General features: G+C 50.0%; 1 protein-coding gene across 12 annotated transcripts; it reads left to right on the top strand.

Annotated features, from left to right (window-relative positions):
• The first annotated feature begins 2,525 nt into the window (after nucleotides 1-2,525).
• On the top strand, nucleotides 2,526-15,150 carry LOC120362786 (killer cell immunoglobulin-like receptor 3DL1). Of its 12 annotated transcripts, none has more exons than XM_074385961.1 (10): nucleotides 2,526-2,574; nucleotides 3,015-3,029; nucleotides 3,519-3,539; nucleotides 3,810-4,094; nucleotides 5,363-5,662; nucleotides 7,123-7,416; nucleotides 11,858-11,908; nucleotides 14,256-14,360; nucleotides 14,822-14,874; nucleotides 14,974-15,150. In XM_074385961.1, the coding sequence occupies exons 1-10, from the start codon at nucleotides 2,541-2,543 to the stop codon at nucleotides 15,148-15,150; spliced, it is 1,335 nt and encodes a 444-aa protein (XP_074242062.1). In that variant the 5' UTR covers nucleotides 2,526-2,540. The 12 variants fall into 12 exon arrangements, with proteins under 12 accessions (XP_074242062.1, XP_074242052.1, XP_074242057.1 ...); XM_074385951.1 differs by lacking the exons at nucleotides 3,015-3,029; nucleotides 3,519-3,539 and adding an exon at nucleotides 3,669-3,682 and having other exon boundaries at nucleotides 2,541-2,574; nucleotides 3,788-4,094; nucleotides 5,363-5,437; nucleotides 5,579-5,662; XM_074385956.1 differs by lacking the exons at nucleotides 3,015-3,029; nucleotides 3,519-3,539 and adding an exon at nucleotides 3,669-3,682 and having other exon boundaries at nucleotides 2,541-2,574; nucleotides 3,788-4,087; nucleotides 5,623-5,662.
• The last annotated feature ends 1,406 nt before the right edge of the window (nucleotides 15,151-16,556 follow it).

Genomic DNA, 16,556 nt, shown 5'->3' with positions numbered 1-16,556 from the left:
TAAACGTTTGGAGTTATCATTGCTATGTCCATATAACCCCATATGTTCCCCACTGGGTTCTCGCCCCTGGACTGGGAGCTTCTGGAAGCAGGTGGAGCCTGTTTGTCCCTGGAACTTCAATTTCCATCCAAAGATGCAGCACGTAGGAGATCCCAAATACCGTGAATCAGGTGGACACGTGCTCTTCTTACTCCCTGCAGACCCGGAAAGCTCGCAGAGTAATTCCAAGATGAAGCATCTGCAGGGTTATCGCCTTGTTTGACTCATCTCCATGAGGACACTTATCAAAACATCATCTTTCACACTATGAATACACAGTGGGTCCTCCGTATCTGTGGGGTTTACAGCTGTGTATCAAACCAACTATAAAGAAAGAATATCAAGCCGGGCATGGTGGCTCAAGCCTGTAATCCCAGCACTTTGGGAGGCTGAGGCGGGTGGATCACGAGGTCGAGAGATCGAGACCAGCCTGGTCAACATGGTGAAACCCTGTCTCTACTAAAAACACAAAAATTAGCTGGGCATGGTGGCGCGTGCCTGTAATCCCAGCTTCTCAGGAGGCTGAGGCAGGAGAATTGCCTGAACCCAGGAGGCGGAGGTTGCGGTGAGCCGAGATCGCGCCAGTGCACTCCAGCCTGGGTAACAAGAGTGAAACTCTATCTCAAAAAAAAAAAAAAAAAAAAAAAAGAATATCAGAGAAGAAAATCCACAAAGGTCCAAAAAGCAACACTATGTTGGATGGATCCGAGTGAAGCTGTGCGTAGCCTATATCAGGAATTATGTCATCTACAGAGGATCCGACGTATACAGGAGGATGTGCAGGGTGATATGCACTCACTAAGCCATTTCACGTAAGAGGCTGGAGCATCTGCAGATTTTGGCATCTGAGTGAGGATCCTGGGATCAGTCACCCAGAAGAGTAAAGGACGACTGTATGTAATTTTTATTTGTCAATTTTACAAATAAATCATAAAATATTTACAATAAGAAGGTAAAAAAGAAGCAGTGTTTTCACAAGGCCAGAATACATTTACATTTATGTTTCAGACAAGTCACTCTTTGGTCCAGTGTTATTTATTGAGGAGACATTCTATTCCACCTTAAAGCACATGGCAGCCTTTGTCAACTCTAAAGGGCCTGTGTGTGCACGGATGTGTTTTAGACACTGTTTTCTGCTCACTGGCTGTGTCCACTCTCGTGAGGATGCCGCAGTTTATGTGACTTTATACAACCCCTTAACATTTGGTAGCCCGAGTCCTCTAATTTCTTATTAGAAGCTATTGGTTTTCCTTCTCTTTTTTGAGACAGACTCTCCCTCTCTGACCCAGGCTGGAGTGCAGTGGTGCGATCTCGGCTCACTGCCACCTCTGCCTCCTGGGTCCTAGAGATTCTTGTGCTTCGGCCTCCGAACTAGTGGGGATTACAGGTGCCTGCCACCATGCGTGGCTAAGTTTTTTTTTTTGAAACAGAGTTTCGCTCTTGTTACCCAGGCTGGAGTGCAATGGCACGATCTCGGCTCACCGCAACCTCCACCTCCTGGGTTCAGGCAATTCTCCTGCCTCAGCCTCCTAAGTAGCTGGGATTACAGGCACACGCCACCATGCCCAGCTAGTTTTTTGTATTTTTAGTAGAGACGGAGTTTCACCATGTTGACCAGGATGGTCTCGATCTCTCGACCTCATGATCCACCCGCCTCGGCCTCCCAAAGTGCTGGGATTACAGGCTTGAGCCACCGCGCCCGGCCAGTTTTTGTTTTTTTTGGTAGAAACAAGGTTTCACAATATTGGCCAGGCTGGTCTCGAACTCCAGATCTCAGGTGATCCACCCACCTTGTCAGCCACCCAAAGTGCTGGGAGAAACTTCATTTTCTATAGCATTATGTTACTGGATATTCCTGTAAAATTTAATACGAGCGAAAGGGAGAGAGAACCATTAGTTTGGACTCTGAATTTGGGTTATGAGACAAATTCTAGATAAAACTATAAATACTAGAATTTACATGTTGTGTTTTTGCTAATAAAGTACAATTCTAAGATTGCAAATCACTGGAAAATCCTTTGCTGAGAATTTAAATCATTTTAACTGCTTCTGGCTTAGTAGAGGAAATACGAGCCAGAAAAATACTAGTGATTTTTTTGGTCACAATTACTGTAATAACGCTAATAATACCTATTAGGTATTTTGCATACTACACATGTAGAAGAGTTTGAATCTCAGATTGAAACAAAAATGCATCAAAAGTCTTCAATATCAGCACAGACTCAATCATGTCGTGCGTGAGAGATTGGATGAGAGACGTGTTTTGAGTTGGTCATGGTGAAGGAGGCGAGGTGACGATTCTGGTCAGAACAGTTTCCAGGAAGCCATGTTCTTCTCTTGACCGAACGCCCAGTGGGCCTCATGCGGGGCGGAAAGAGCCTGCGTACGTCACCGTCCCATGATGTGGTCAGCATGTCAACTGCACGGGCGGGGCGCCAAGCAACATCCTGTGCGCTGCTGAAGGGGCTGGGGCGCGGCCGCCGGTCTGCACAGGCAGCACCATGGCGCTCACGGTGGTCAGCATGGCGTGTGTCGGTGAGTCCTGCAGGGAATCGAGGGAGGGAGCCATGGGGTGGGGATATGGGCCTGGTGTGGAGATCGGGGCCCAGAGGGGACATACGGGCTTGGGGTGGGGATCTGGGCCTGCGGGGGAGATTTGGGCCTGGGGGGCAGATCTGGGACAGGAGGGGTGATCTAGGCCTGGGGTGGAGATATGGGCCTGGGGTGGGGATATGGGCCTGGAGTAGGGATATTGCCTCTAGTGGAGATAAGAGCCTCGCGGTATAGACCTGGGCCTGGAGGCTGGGCCTCTGCACAGCCAAGAGCCCTGTTGTCTGGGGTCAGATGGGCAGCGAGGCTGAGTTTACCTTCAACCTGAAAAGGGCCTGGCTGCCAAGGCACACAGCCCATTCGGGGCAGCAGTGCAGGCCTGGTGTGTGTGCAGATGGATCGTCCATCATGATCTCTCTTTCCAGAGTTCTTCTTGGTCCATGGAGTCTGGACACAAAAGGGTGAGTCCTTCCCCAAATGTTAGGGTGTCATCTCCCCACATAAGGGAGTTTCCTGAAACAGAATAAAAGTCCTGTGGGGGAGTCTCTCATAAACTAGGAAGAGGGGGCCCTGGGGTGCTCGGTGCACAGTTCTGACCCAGCCCTTCCCAGCCTTGCCTTCCCTTGGCTGAGTCAAGCTCTGCGGGGACTGGGGTGAGACTGGGGTGCTCCAAGCTGGGGTGTGCGGGGAGGAAGTCGTGTCACCGGCAGAGGAAGGGAGGGAAGCAGTGCTAGGGAAGGCCGACCCTCTGAGGACAAAGGTGTAACTCACACCCTCCAGCATCTCCATGACGGGAGGGGCTGCCGTGTGGCTGCTGGCATTCTACCAGAAGAGGTGGGGGAACCCAGCCATGAGCTTCACGTTCTAAGTCCTCTGTTGGGGGCTCCGTTGTTTATTGTGGTTCACGCAGTGGCCGATACTCCATTCACAAAGGACGTGCCCTGCAGCCCGTGTCTACTTCGTGTTGTTTTATGAAAGCAGTTTTGCAGTATTAAAATCTACTAAGAGTCCCTCATTCAGCACTTGCTCAACTTTCTCTGCAGACAGGTTTGTTGTAGGGAGACGCCATGTCTGTGCAGGATGGGTCCTTCCTGTAGCTCTGAGCACCCAGGTGTGGCAGGAGCCTTAGGAACGTGGAAAGGGAGAGAATCTCCTGAGCACGGGGAGGGAGGGGCGGCTCCACATCCTCCTGTCTAAGGCGAGGTCTCCTCCTCCCCTAGGTGGTCGGGACAGTCCCTTCCTGTCTGCCTTGCCCAGCGCTGTGGTGCCTCGAGGAGGACACGTGACTCTTCGGTGTCAATATGGTGGTGGGTTTAACAACTTCACCCTGTACAAAGAAGACAGACTCCATGTTCCCATCCTCCAGGGCGTTATATCCCAGGAGAGCTTCCTCATGGGCCCTGTGACTGCAGCACACGCAGGGACCTACAGATGTCGGGGTTCTCACCGACACTCCCCTACTTCATGGACGGCACTCAGCAACCCCCTGAAGATCATGGTCACAGGTCAGAGGGCTCCTGTCTGGGCTTCTCACTGTCCCACCTCCTGAATCCCAGGGCATCTGGTATCTGTCAGGGTCCGATCACCCAAGCCCTGACTGTATTTGGGGTAAAGGGGATTGAATACAGGGAAGTGGGTGCTGTGGTGGGAGGAATAACTGTCCCCAGTGATGGCCACATTCTCATCCCTGGAGCCTGTGACTGTTTCTGTTACAGGGCAGGGGACTGAAGGGGAAGATGGAGCTCAGGTTGTTGCTGAGTTGACCTTGAGATGGGGAGGCTGCCTGCACTGTCCAGCTGGGCTCAGTGTCATCACAAGGGCCCACGTGAGAGGAGGAGGAAGAGGGGAGTGGGGATTAGAGCAGCGCAGTGGGAGGGAGACTCCAGCAGCCACTGCGGGCTCTGAAGGTGGAGGACGGCCAGGAGCCATGAATGCAGGTGCCTCTAGGGGCTGGAGAAGTCAAGGAAACTGATTCTCTCCCAAGTCTCCAGAGGGAACGCAGCCCTGCAGATGCCTCGATTTTAGGCCAGGGACGACTAGGTATGATTTCTGTCTCCAGAAGTGGAAGGGCTCAGTGTGTTCTCTCCTGCTGCCATATTGTGATAATTTTCTACAGCAGCAACAGGAGACAACACAGGAACCCAGGGCAAGGACAAGTTAAGACCCCACACCAGGAGAAGGGTGGCTACCCCGACGTCAGCAACGGTGGGATGCTGAGGCCACCACCAGGCTCGATCCACATAGGGAGGGGTCGATGCTCCTGGAACCAGCACCAGGGGCCGCCCTATGGAAGCTGGGACCATGGAGGAGCACAGACATGGCAGGAGAGGCTCCCAGTCCCCACCAGGAACAGGGTGTGTGGACACTGGCGCCCGCCTTACTCATCAGTTCATACCTCCTGCCAGGGATGCCACTTTGTCCACAACAGATTGAACCAGGCTGTTCAGAGCCTAGACGTGTGGCCTGTCGTGGTTCCTCTTCCGCCCTCACGTGGACAGGAAGAGAGAGATGAGTGGGAAACAGAAACCACAGCCCAAGGGACGCGGCTGAGCCCACTGGGAAGGAGTCAGGGGCTGCTAGAGACAGAGCCAGAGAAGAGGGAGGGAGACAGATGGCGGGACCTGCACCAGGGTGACGGGCACAGAAAAGAGCGCGGAGACGCAGAGAGGGAGAGAGAGTCAGACACCGGGGAGGGGACGCCTCACTCATTCCAGGTCCCATGGATGGGATGAGAAAGGGAGACGCCTTCTAAACTCACGATCTCTTTTCTTAGGATTCCACAGAAAACCTTCCCTCCAGGCCCTCCCAGGTCCCCTGGTGAAATCAGGAGAGACGGTCATCCTGCAATGTTGGTCAGATATCGTGTTTGAGCACTTCCTTCTGCACAGAGAGGGGATCGATGAGAACCTCTTGCGCCTCGATGGAGAGCCCCGTGATGGGGGCTCCCAGGCCAACTTCTCCATAGGCCCCATGACGACTATCCTTTCAGGGACCTACAGATGCTACGGTTCTGTCACTCACTCCCCCTATGAGTGGTCGGCTCCCAGTGACCCTGTGGACATCGTGATCACAGGTGAGAGTGTCCAGACATCCTTCTCATTGTCACTGGGACAGAGAGTGAATGACCCAGGACTTGGAAGCCCCATGTGCTTATGTAAAAGGTGAGCGTGGGGTTCCTATGGAGAGAGACTGACTTGGTGAGGTCTGTACCAGCAGAGACAGAGAAACAGGAGACACAAGTACAGACCACACGTCATAACAGACGACAGACATGGGGCCATACAGGGAGTGAGAAAACACAGAAAGAGGTAAAGGACACACAGACAGACAGACATGTCCCAGAGAGAGGTGTCCTTCCATGCTGTCTTTGTTCAGACACCTGGCACAGGGTAGTTTTATGTCTGCATTTCCTCCCCAAAGTGTTCTCTACCAGGAGAACCGAAAGTCGCTCAGATTTCTGACCTGAGTTGGGCCCTCTGGCTTCAGGCCTTGTGGCACCTACATATGCCGTGTTTATTCTGGCACCTCTGCCTTCTGGGCAGTGGAGCCGTAATCGTTCCATGATACCACGGACCCAGAACACCAGCCCCTGTGTTCTGTGTGTACTTAGAGTCCCCAGACTGGATTCTGAGGGTCATATTCCAAATAGCCCCACATATTATACAATTACCGAGAGACCGAGAGAAATCAGGGACATCAGAATGCAAAGATGTAAACCCAGACAGTATGAGCCAGGGAAAGGGGATTGAGAGAATCACAGACACATAGAGAGAGAGAAAAGAGGGCAGAGAAAGGCCCTAAAATCAGGGCTCTGCAGGAGAGGCACAAGGAGAGAGAAAGATGGACATGTGGGACGGATTGCAGAGATTCCAAAGAGAACTAGAGAGACCGAGAGGCAGAGACAAGGAGATGGAGAGAGACAGATGACAATGGATCAATAGACAGAGAGAGATAGATGATAAATAGGTGGATGACAGATCGTAGATAGGTTATAGATACATACATGATTGATTGACAGATGATACATAGAGATGATGATGATGATAGATAAGTAGATAGAGATAGGCAGACAGTGAGATAATAGAGAGATGATACAAAGATATAGATAATAGGTGATTGATGCGTAGAAAGATAGACAGTTGATAGACGATACATAGATATAGATGACAGACAATTTGTAGACACCAAATACAGAAATAGGTAGAGACGTACATAATAGATAGAAACAGGCAGAAAGTTATGAACAAGACAGAAAGTGAGAGACTCAGAATTAAAGGAAAAAGATCCACCAATCCAAGTAGAGTCAGAGAGAATGAAACAATGCAAAAAACAGAAAACCTACCTGGGGTGGGGAAGTGAGGGAAGAGACCTAGAGAGTCAGGGAAGGTAGAAGCAGAAAACAGACATGAAGAGAGACGGGCTGGAGGGTGACAGAGCGTTAGCTCACAGAGCGGGGGTGTGAGTTCTCAGCTCAGGTGTGAAGGAGCTGTGACAGGGAAGAGCCTCCTCAGTAAACTGCCTCTTCTCCTTCAGGTCGACCCGGGAAACCTTCTCTCTCAGCCCAGCCGGGCCCCAGGGTTCAGCCAGGAGAGAACGTGACCTTGTCCTGCAGCTCCCGGACCTGGTTTGACATGTACCATCTATCCCGGGATGGGGAGGCCCCTGAACTCAGGCTCCCTGCAGTGCCCAGCGTCAACGGAACATTCCAGGCCCACTTCCCTCTGGGCCCTGCCACCCATGGAAGGACCTACAGATGCTTTGGCTCTTTACCTGGCACTCCCTACCACTGGTCAGCCCCGAGTGACCCACTGTCCGTTTCTGTCACAGGTAAGGAAACCTCATACCTGTCCCATGTCCGATGATCCTAGAGCCACAGCTGAGGAACTTCTCGCTGATGATGGAGGGAAGCATGGACAGATGCAGAGAGAAGACGAAGCCTGGGTGTGAGGGCGGGGTCAGGGCACAGGATGACAGACAGGGCACCTCCAAGCCCTCCTCCACGGCCCGCATGGAGGCCCGCGTTCAGGGCTCCAGGCACCCAGGCAGATGGAGAGAGCGGTCAGGACAGGCCCAGAGGAGGGGAGACGGGGCTCAGTTTGCGGAGATCAGAGGTTCCCTCCGCCCCTCAACCTCACCCATTTCCCAGAAGCCCATCTGGCCTCTCACCCACAGAGAGACGTCATCACCAGCAACCCCTACGCCCTTTTTGATTCATTTGGAAAAATATTTATTGAGGTTAAATATACCCATATAATTTACCACCTTTACCTTTTTTTTTTGGAGACAGAGTCTCACTCTGTCGCCAGTTGCCAGGCTGGAGTGTAGTGGCACCATCTTGGCTCATTGCAATCTCCGCCTCCTGGGTTGAAGCGATCCTCATGCCTTAGCCTCCGAAGTAGCTGGGACTAGAGGTGCATGCCACCACGCCCAGCTAATTTTTGTATTTTAGTAGAGACGGGGTTTCACTATGTTGGCCAGGATGATCTCAATCTCTTGACCTCATGATTCGCCCGCCTCTGCCTCCCAAAGTGCTGGGATTACAGGTGTCAACCACTGCGCCCGGCCCACCTTTACCATTTTTAAGCATAAAATCTAGTGGACATAAATACCTTTATATGCCAGGTGTGGTGGCTCATGTCTATAATCTCAGCACTTTGAGAGGCTGAGGTGGTGGATCATTTAAGACATGGCGCTGAAGACCACCCTGGCCAACTTGGAAAAACCCATCAGTACTAAAACAACAACAACAAAAATCAGCCAGGCATGGTGGCACGTGCCTGTAGTCCCAGCTACTTGGGAGGCTGAGGCTGGAGAATTGCTTAAGCCCAGGAGGCAGAGGTTACAGTGAGCCGAGATCATGCCACTACACTGCAGCCTGGGCAACAGAGAGAGCCTCTGTCTCTAAATAAATAAATAGACAAACAGACAAACATATTCTTTTTGTTGTTACCCTCCACCGTTCCGTTCCTGGTCTCTGGTAGCCGCCATTCTCACGAGGTCCACCTGTTAGCTCCTGCACGAGGTCCTCACTCAAGGACCTAACACGTGGACCTTGTGAGAATCGTGTCTCCACCTTCATGAGGTCCGCCTGCTAGCTCCTGCATATGGGTGAGAAATGGCAATCTTTGTAATGCCCTGTAATTCAGGGCTTCGGGCACCCAGGCAGATGGAGAGAGCGGTCAGGAGAGGCCCAGAGGAGGGGAGACGAGGCTCAGTTTGGGGAGATCAGAGGTTCCCTCAGCCCCTCAACCTCACCCATTTCCCAGAAGCCCATCCTGGCCTCTCACCCACAGAGAGACGTCATCACCAGCAACCCCCATGCCCTTTTCTTTTCATTTAGAAAAATATTTCTTGAGGTTAAATATACCTGTATAATTTACTGCCTTTACCTTTTCTTGAGACGGAATCTTGCTCCATTGTCCAGGCTGGAGTGCAGTGGCATGATCTTGGCTCACTGCAACCTCTGCTTCCTGGTTTCAAGCAATTCTCCTTCCTCAGCCTCCCAAGTAGTTGATCCCAACCGGTGGACGCCACCATGCCCCGTTATTTTTTGTATTTTTAGTAGAGATGAGGTTTCACCATGTTGGCCAGGCTGGTCTTGAACTCCTAACCTTGTGGTTCGCCGCCTTGGCCACCCAAAATGCTCAGATTACAGGCGTGAACCCCTGCATCTGGCCTCAACTTTACCTTTTTTAAGTGTAAAGTCCAGTGGTCATGGATACATTTATATTCTTTTTTATTGTTGTTACCCTCTCCGCTTCACTTCCTGGGCCCCTGTAGCCACCATTCTCTCTACCTTCATGAGATCCACCTGCTAGCTCCTGCAGATGGGTGAGAAATGGCAATCTGTGTCATGCCCTCCAGTTCCATCCAGGTGGCTGGAAGTGACAGGACGTCATTGCTCTTATGGAGGAGGGGTCTTCACTGTGTGTATGTGCTACCTTCTCTCTATCCACCCACCCACTGATGGGCAGGCGGGTTCACTCCACACCTCGGTTATTGTGAATTGGGCTGCACCAATTGTGGGAGCGCAGATGTCACTTTGAGTCACTGATGTCCTTTCCTTTGGGTGTAAACCCAGTAGTGAGACGGCTAGATACTGTGAAAATCCTCTTTTTAGCTTTTTTTTTTCTTGAGATGGAGTTTCCCTCTGTAGCGCAGGCTGGAGGGCAGCGGCGCCATCTTGGCTCACGGCAACTCTGCGTCCTGGGTTCACAGGATTCTCTTACCTCTGCCTCCCTGGTAGGAATTTTCCCTCTTTGACACAAGGGCCCTCCTTGTCATTGACCTCAGCTAAACCATGGCAGTTCATAAATAGAGGAAACATGAATGAATTAAAAGCTTTCCTTATTTCTGTAACTAAGAGTTGCATGTTTTCTTAGTCTCTTTCCAAGTTCTTGGAAATCACAGGTGCACGCCACCACGCCTGGCTAAGTTTTGTATTTTTTAGTACAGACAGGGTTTCGCCAGCTTGGGTAGCCTGTCGCAAACTCCTGACCTCAAGTGAGGTGCCCGCCTCAGTTTCCCAAAGTGCTGGGATTACAGGCATGAGCCACCACACCTGGCCTCTTTTTAGTTTTTTTTAAAAGACCTTCCATACTTCTCCATAATGCCTGTACAAATTTACATTCCTGCCGACAGGGTACCAGTGTTCTCCTTTCGCTACCTTCTTGCCAGCATTTGCTTTGCCTGTCTTGCAAATAAAAGCCGTTTTAATGAGGCGAGATGAAAACTCACTGTGATTTTAGTTTGCATTTCTCTGATGATGAGTGATACTGACCACTTCTTCATAGACATGATGGCCATTTGTATGTGTTGTTTGTGGAGAAATGTCTCTTCATGTTTTTTCTTCTTTTTTAAATTAAATTATTTGTTTTATTGAGTTGTTTGAGCTTCTTATATTTCTAGTTGTTTGTTTGTTTGTTTGTTTTGGGACAGAGTCTCACTCTGTTGCCCAGGCTGGAGTGCAATGCTACCATCTCGTCCCACTGCAGCCTCCCCCTCCCAGGTTCAAGGGCCCTCCTGCCTCAGCCTCCTGAGTAGCTGGGATTACAGGCATGTGCCGCCATGCCCAGATAATTTTGTACTTTTAGTAGAGACAGGGTTTCTCCATGTTGGTCAGGCTGGTCTCAAATTCGCAGCCTCAGGTGATCTGCCTGCCTGGGCCTCCCAAAGTGCTGGGATTACAGGCGTGAGCCACCATGCCTGGCCGATTTCTAGTTATTAATCCCATCTCAGATGCATAGTTAGTGAATAGTTGCTCACATTCTGTGGGTTGTCTCATCACTTCTTTGGTTTGTCTTTCGTGGTGCAGAAGTTGCTTAGTTTGATGCAATCCCAATGGTCTATTTTTTGCTTTGATTACTTGTGTTTTTAAGGTTTTAAACAAAATGTCTTTTCTCAGCCAAATGTTCTGGAGCATTTCCCCAGTGTTTTCTTCTACACATTTCATAGGTTTAGGCCTTAGACTCACGTCTTTTATCCATTTTCATTTGATTTTTGCGTACGGTGAGGTAGAGATGCAGTTTCATCCCTCTGCGTGTAGATACTGTTTTTCCTGTACCGTTTACTGAAAAGACTGTCCTTTCCTGAGTGTAGGTTCTTGGCACCCTTGTTAAAGTCCACTGGACGGGCTGTGCATGGTGGCTCACACCTGCAATCCCAGCACTTTGGGAGACCAAGGTAGGTGGATCACCTGCGGCCATCAGTTTGAGACCAGCCTGGCCAACATGGTGAAACCCCTTCTCCATTAAAAGTACAAAACTTAGCTCAGCATAGTGGTTGGTGCCTGTAATACCACTAGTCGGGTGTCTGAGGCAAGAGACTTGCTGGAAACCAGGAGACGGAGGTGGCAGTGACCTGAGACTGCACCTCTGCACTGCAGCCTGGGTGACAGAGCGAGATTCCATCTCAAAAAAAAAAAAAAAGCCATTGGATGTGAATGCATGGGTTATGTCTGTGTTCTTCATTCTCCTCCACTGTTCTATGTGCCTTTCTTTATGCCAGTGTCATGCTGTTTTGCTTACTACGGCTCTGTAACATATTTTTAAGTCAGGTAGTGTGATGCCCCTGTTTTCTCCTTATACCTTGAAGTCTCAAGACAGTGGGCATCACATACAAAAGTTATGGAGCAGAGGACCCCAGGACTCCCAGGCCAGGGCCCAACATCAGATAACAGAGTGTGGGCCATGAACCGACCTCACAGATTTCCACTGAGTAGAAGACAGGCATCCTCACTGCCACACCTCTCTCCTGTCCCGTGTTCTAGGAAATCCTACAAGCGGTTGGCCTTCACCCACTGAACCAAGCTCCAAAACTGGTGAGTAAAGGACCCTCCTGTCTCTGCTTTAGGAAACCTGGGGAGGCGGAAGCCTTGGATTCAAGTGTTGGCTCAGCATCTCCGAGCTCTGTGACTGAGGGCCTGTCTTCTACCATCTCTGACCCCCAGACTCTCCAACAGGAAAAGGGATCTGGGGCCAGCACAAGGCTCAGTGAAGTCTCTTACTCTCTAATTTTCTGCAGCTGAGACCTCCTTGAGGCTAGAAGAATGATTGCAAATCTGACATCCTTCTCAGGAAAAAATGCAGTGTTTGTTCTGCCTGCATTCCTAACTGGAGGATAAATGCCTGGGGGGCTGGAGAGGGAAAGAAAGGGAACATCTGATGAGGGTGGGGCGTTTTAGAGAAGTTCCACTTGCCAAGGAATTAACTCCTGTGGGTCATGATGCAACCCTGGCTGACTCAGCAGAGCAAGAGCATTGCAGTAAGAGAGAACTGAGCTCATGCACGTACACTTTGACTTGATCACTCACTCGATGCAATCACTCACTGCAACCTCCGCCTGAAGATGACTTCAACCCAGGAGGCGGAGGTTGCAGTGAGCCGAGATTGCAGCACTGCACTCCAGTTTGGGCGACACAGGGAGGCTCCATTTCAAAAACTAAAATTAAAAAATACGTAAATATTATATAGCACACACAAATGACAAAGGCACCTGAATTCCAATCATCATTTTTCTACTTCTCTGTAATAACTTTTTTGATCCCTAATCTTATACATTAGAAAATCAGCCTAGACCCTCTTCCCTATTTGGAAAGCATGAGATCATATGGAAAATGGGAAAGCCCTCGACCCACCAGCGCAGGTCCTGAAATAGAGAAAGTGCTCTATTCATGGCATAAAAGTTGCCCCCTCACCCAAATCCCCGCCTCACCCCTACTTCCAATCACGTGTGGAGATACAGATAGATTATGGGGAGGTGAAACTAATATTCTTTGCAGTGAGCTCAGTTCTTGGACTCAGAGAGCAATGCCAGCACTATCTCCTGGTCACCTTTCCTACTAATTCACAGAAGGACAGGCTGTATTTTGAAGCAATAGATGATGGAGGGGGTTGTTCCTCCCCCTGCCTCTCAGGTAGACCAGCAGCCTATTATAGGTCTCACGAGATCACAAAAAGTAACACGTTGCCCACAGGCTTCTGCACTATTTCCTGGCTCTTTGATATAAGACAGTTCTACTTCACTTCTTTTGATTTTGATTTCACTTTTTTTTCTTTTCTTGGAGAATGTAATTTGTTTGAGTCAAGAGCGTTGTGGATGTAGAAGTTGTAAAGCACGTTCACTGTGTACCAATCCCCGTCCAGTCTTCCTGGAGAAGACTCTGAACACCTCCTGGATTGCACCTGGGGCCATGCCAGTTTCTATCACTGACAGTCACTCCAGGGAGACAGAGCACAGACAGAATACATTACATAAAGCAGGTTCATTACTCACAGATCAGCAGCAAGTGACGGCAGAAGCCTGACTTTCAGGGCGAGCCAGTCCCCTGAGGCTCAGAAAAGCTGCCCAGGACACACGGAGTCACCCCATTTGCAGTGTCCCTGGGGGAACCGAAAAGTGGCCCCGCCTGGGTTTTGTACCCTGGGGCTACAGGAAGCACTGGGCTAAAGCACTGCATCACACCCTCCTCTAAAAAGAGCAGGAGGAGAGCCCAGGCTGTTCCGAGATGTTCCTCCTGAGCTCAGGACGGTGCTGTCTTAGTCCATTTTTGTTGCTGTCAAGGAACACGTGAGCCTGGGTAACTTCTAAAGAAAACAGATGTGTGTGGCTCATGGTTCTACAGGCTGTACTAGAAGCATGGCACCAGCCTCTATTTTTTGTGACGCCTCAGGCTGCTGCCACTCTGGCAGAAGAGAAGTGGAGTGTGTGTGTGCAGAGACCACAGAGATCACATGGCAAGAGAGGGAGCGGGAGGCGGAGGTGCAATGGAGCTTCCAAGTTCTCTTTCACAACCAACTCTCCAGGAACTAGTGGAGGGAAAACTTGCCAATCTTGTCTCATGGGGACAGCATTAATCTATTCATGATGGATCCACCCCATGAACCAACCACCTCCCACTAAGCCCAACCTCCCAAACTGGGGGTTAAATAATGTGAGGTTTGAAGAGGATCAAACATCTAAACCAAAGCAGTTGTATCATCAGCTCTTTCTGTGGTTACTATGAGAACTGTAACTGAGAAAGCAGGAGAAAGCCGGGTCTCCCACCATCTGGGTGCTTGTCCTAAAGAGACATTGTGTGTGGTTACCTGGCCATGAAGAGATGAGAGACAGTCCACGAAGAGGAACTGCTGTGGTCAGCTTCTTATTGGATTCCCGTCTTCCTCCAGGTAACCCCAGACACCTGCACATTCTGATTGGGTCCTCAGGGGTCATCATCCTGTTCATCATCCTGCTCTTTTTTCTCCTTCATCGCTGGTGGTCCAGGAAAAACAGTAAGTCTCATGAAACAGAGACCAGAGACCTCAGGGCCATGTGCAGAAGCAGGATGGAGCACGCAGGTGTGTGTTTTTCACTGGTAGGATGGTCCCTGGCCCAAGGCAAGAACCCCAGAGGCAGGGCTTTCTAGAGAGAGCACCAGACACCCTGCGCCTGCCCTCAGCTCACAGACCATTGCCTGATTCTGAACTGTATCCTCACGTCCCTGCAGCCACTGACATCCAGGAGAAGTTTCCATGCCAGGCAGAAAGTGGGAGACAGAATCAATGGGATGGGAATTGAGAGCTCTTCATGGGAGGGGTCCTTGTACTCAGAGAGATAGAATGTGTGAGTCAGGCTGTTGGCAGCGGAGGGGCCTCAGGCACCCATGGCCTCCCCCTGTGTGTTGGTGTCTGCACATGAAATGAGGACCCAGAAGGGCCCTCCCAGGTGTTTTGATGACTTCCATCTCCTTCAGATGCTGCAGTAAAGGACCAAGAGCCTGCAGTGGACAGAACAGTGAACAGGGAGGTAGGTGCTCCTTGGCCCAGCCTCGGGGATGGGGTCTTATTCCCTAATAGTCCCGAAGAATGTGAGCCCCTCCCTCCGTCAACATTTCCCTCTCTCCAGGACTCTGATGGACAAGACCCTCAGGAGGTGACATACGCACAGCTGGATCATAACGTTTTCACACAGAGAAAAATTACTCGCCCTTCTCAGAGGCCCAGGAGACCCCCACCAGAACCCAGTGTGTACATGGAACTCCGAAATGCGGAGCCCAGATTGAAAGTTGTCTCCTGTCCATGAGCCACAGACAGGCCTTGAGGGGTCCTTTAGGGAGACAATGGCCCTGACTCAAACCTGCCTTGCCAGCTCCAGTGTAGCAGCAGCTGGGACCTGAAGGCGTGAGTCTGTGTCTCAGGGGATCGCTCTTCCTCACACCATGAATCTGAACGTGGCTCTCTCTTGCTTACAAATGTCTGCGGTCCTCACTGCCTGCTGGACAGAAAACACACTCGTTTGCTTAACACACAGTTCTCCATTTCACTTGACCCCTGCCCACCTCTCCAACCTAATTGGCTTACTTCCTGGTCCTACCTGAGGCTGCAGTCACAGTGAGGAACTCACAAGTCCAGACATACAAGAGGCTCCCTCTTAACACAGCACTTAGATACGTGCTGTTCTACCTTCCCGCATGCTGTTCCACCTGCCCTCAGACTTTGAGGGATTTTGCAGCCTTCTGTCATCCGTAAAATTTTTAAGCTCTTTTTGTGTATAATTTCGATGTCGTTCTCTTCAAATAAACATGTCTGCCCTCATGAGTTAGGTAATGTGACTCTATTTTTGCCTAAGCTTTTGGTGTTATCATTGCTATGTCCACATAACCCCATATGTTCTCCACTGGGTTCTCACCCCTGGACTGGGAGCTTCTGGAAGCAGGCGGAGCCTGGTTTGGCCCTGGAACTCTAATTTCCATCCAAAGATGCAGCACGTAAGAGATTCTCAAGGACCTTGAATCAAATGGACACGTGCTGTTTTTACTCTCTGCAGACCCGGAAACCTCGCAGAGTAATTCCAAGATGAAGCATCTGCAGGGTCATCGCCTTGTTAGTCTCATCTCCGCAATGACGCTTATCAAATCATCATCTTTCACACTGAATACACAGTCGGTCCTCCGTATCTGTGGGTTTACAGCTGTGTATCAAACCAACTATAAAGAAAGAATATTCAGAGAAAAAGATCCACAAAGTTCCAAAAGGCAAGACTATGTTGAATGGACCCGAGTGAAGCTGTGCGTAGCCTGTATGAGGAATTATAAGTCATCTAGAGAGGATCCGACATATACAGGAGGATGTGCAGGGTGATATGCACTCACTAAGCCATTTCATGAAAGAGGCTGGAGCATCTGCAGATTTTGGCATCTGAGTGAGGATCCTGGGACCAGTCACCCAGAGGAGTAAAGGAACACTGTATGTAATTTTTATTAGTTAATTTTACAAATAAATCGTAAAATATTTACAATAAAAATATTTTTAAAAAGATAAAAAAAGAAGCAGTGTTTTGACAAGGCCAGAATACATTTACATTTACGTTTCAGACGAGTAACTCTTTGGTCCAGTGTTATTTATTGAGAAGACATTCTATTCCACCTTAAAGCACATGGCAGCCTTTGTCAACTCTAAAGGGCCTGTGTGTGCACGGATGTGTCTTAG

The sequence above is a fragment of the Saimiri boliviensis genome, chromosome 14, assembly GCF_048565385.1.
Source record: "Saimiri boliviensis isolate mSaiBol1 chromosome 14, mSaiBol1.pri, whole genome shotgun sequence".
Lineage (NCBI taxonomy): Eukaryota > Metazoa > Chordata > Mammalia > Primates > Cebidae > Saimiri > Saimiri boliviensis.
This window is presented reverse-complemented; position numbering and strand designations above follow the sequence as displayed.

Coding starts and splice junctions, on each gene's coding strand:
- LOC120362786 (XM_074385961.1), top strand. CDS start 2,541: ATGGCGCTCACGGTGGTCAGCATGGCGTGTGTCG. Junction 3,540..3,809: donor AAGGACGTGCCCTGCAGCCC/GTGTCTACTTCG, acceptor CTCCTCCCCTAG/GTGGTCGGGACAGTCCCTTC. Junction 5,663..7,122: donor TGTGGACATCGTGATCACAG/GTGAGAGTGTCC, acceptor CTTCTCCTTCAG/GTCGACCCGGGAAACCTTCT.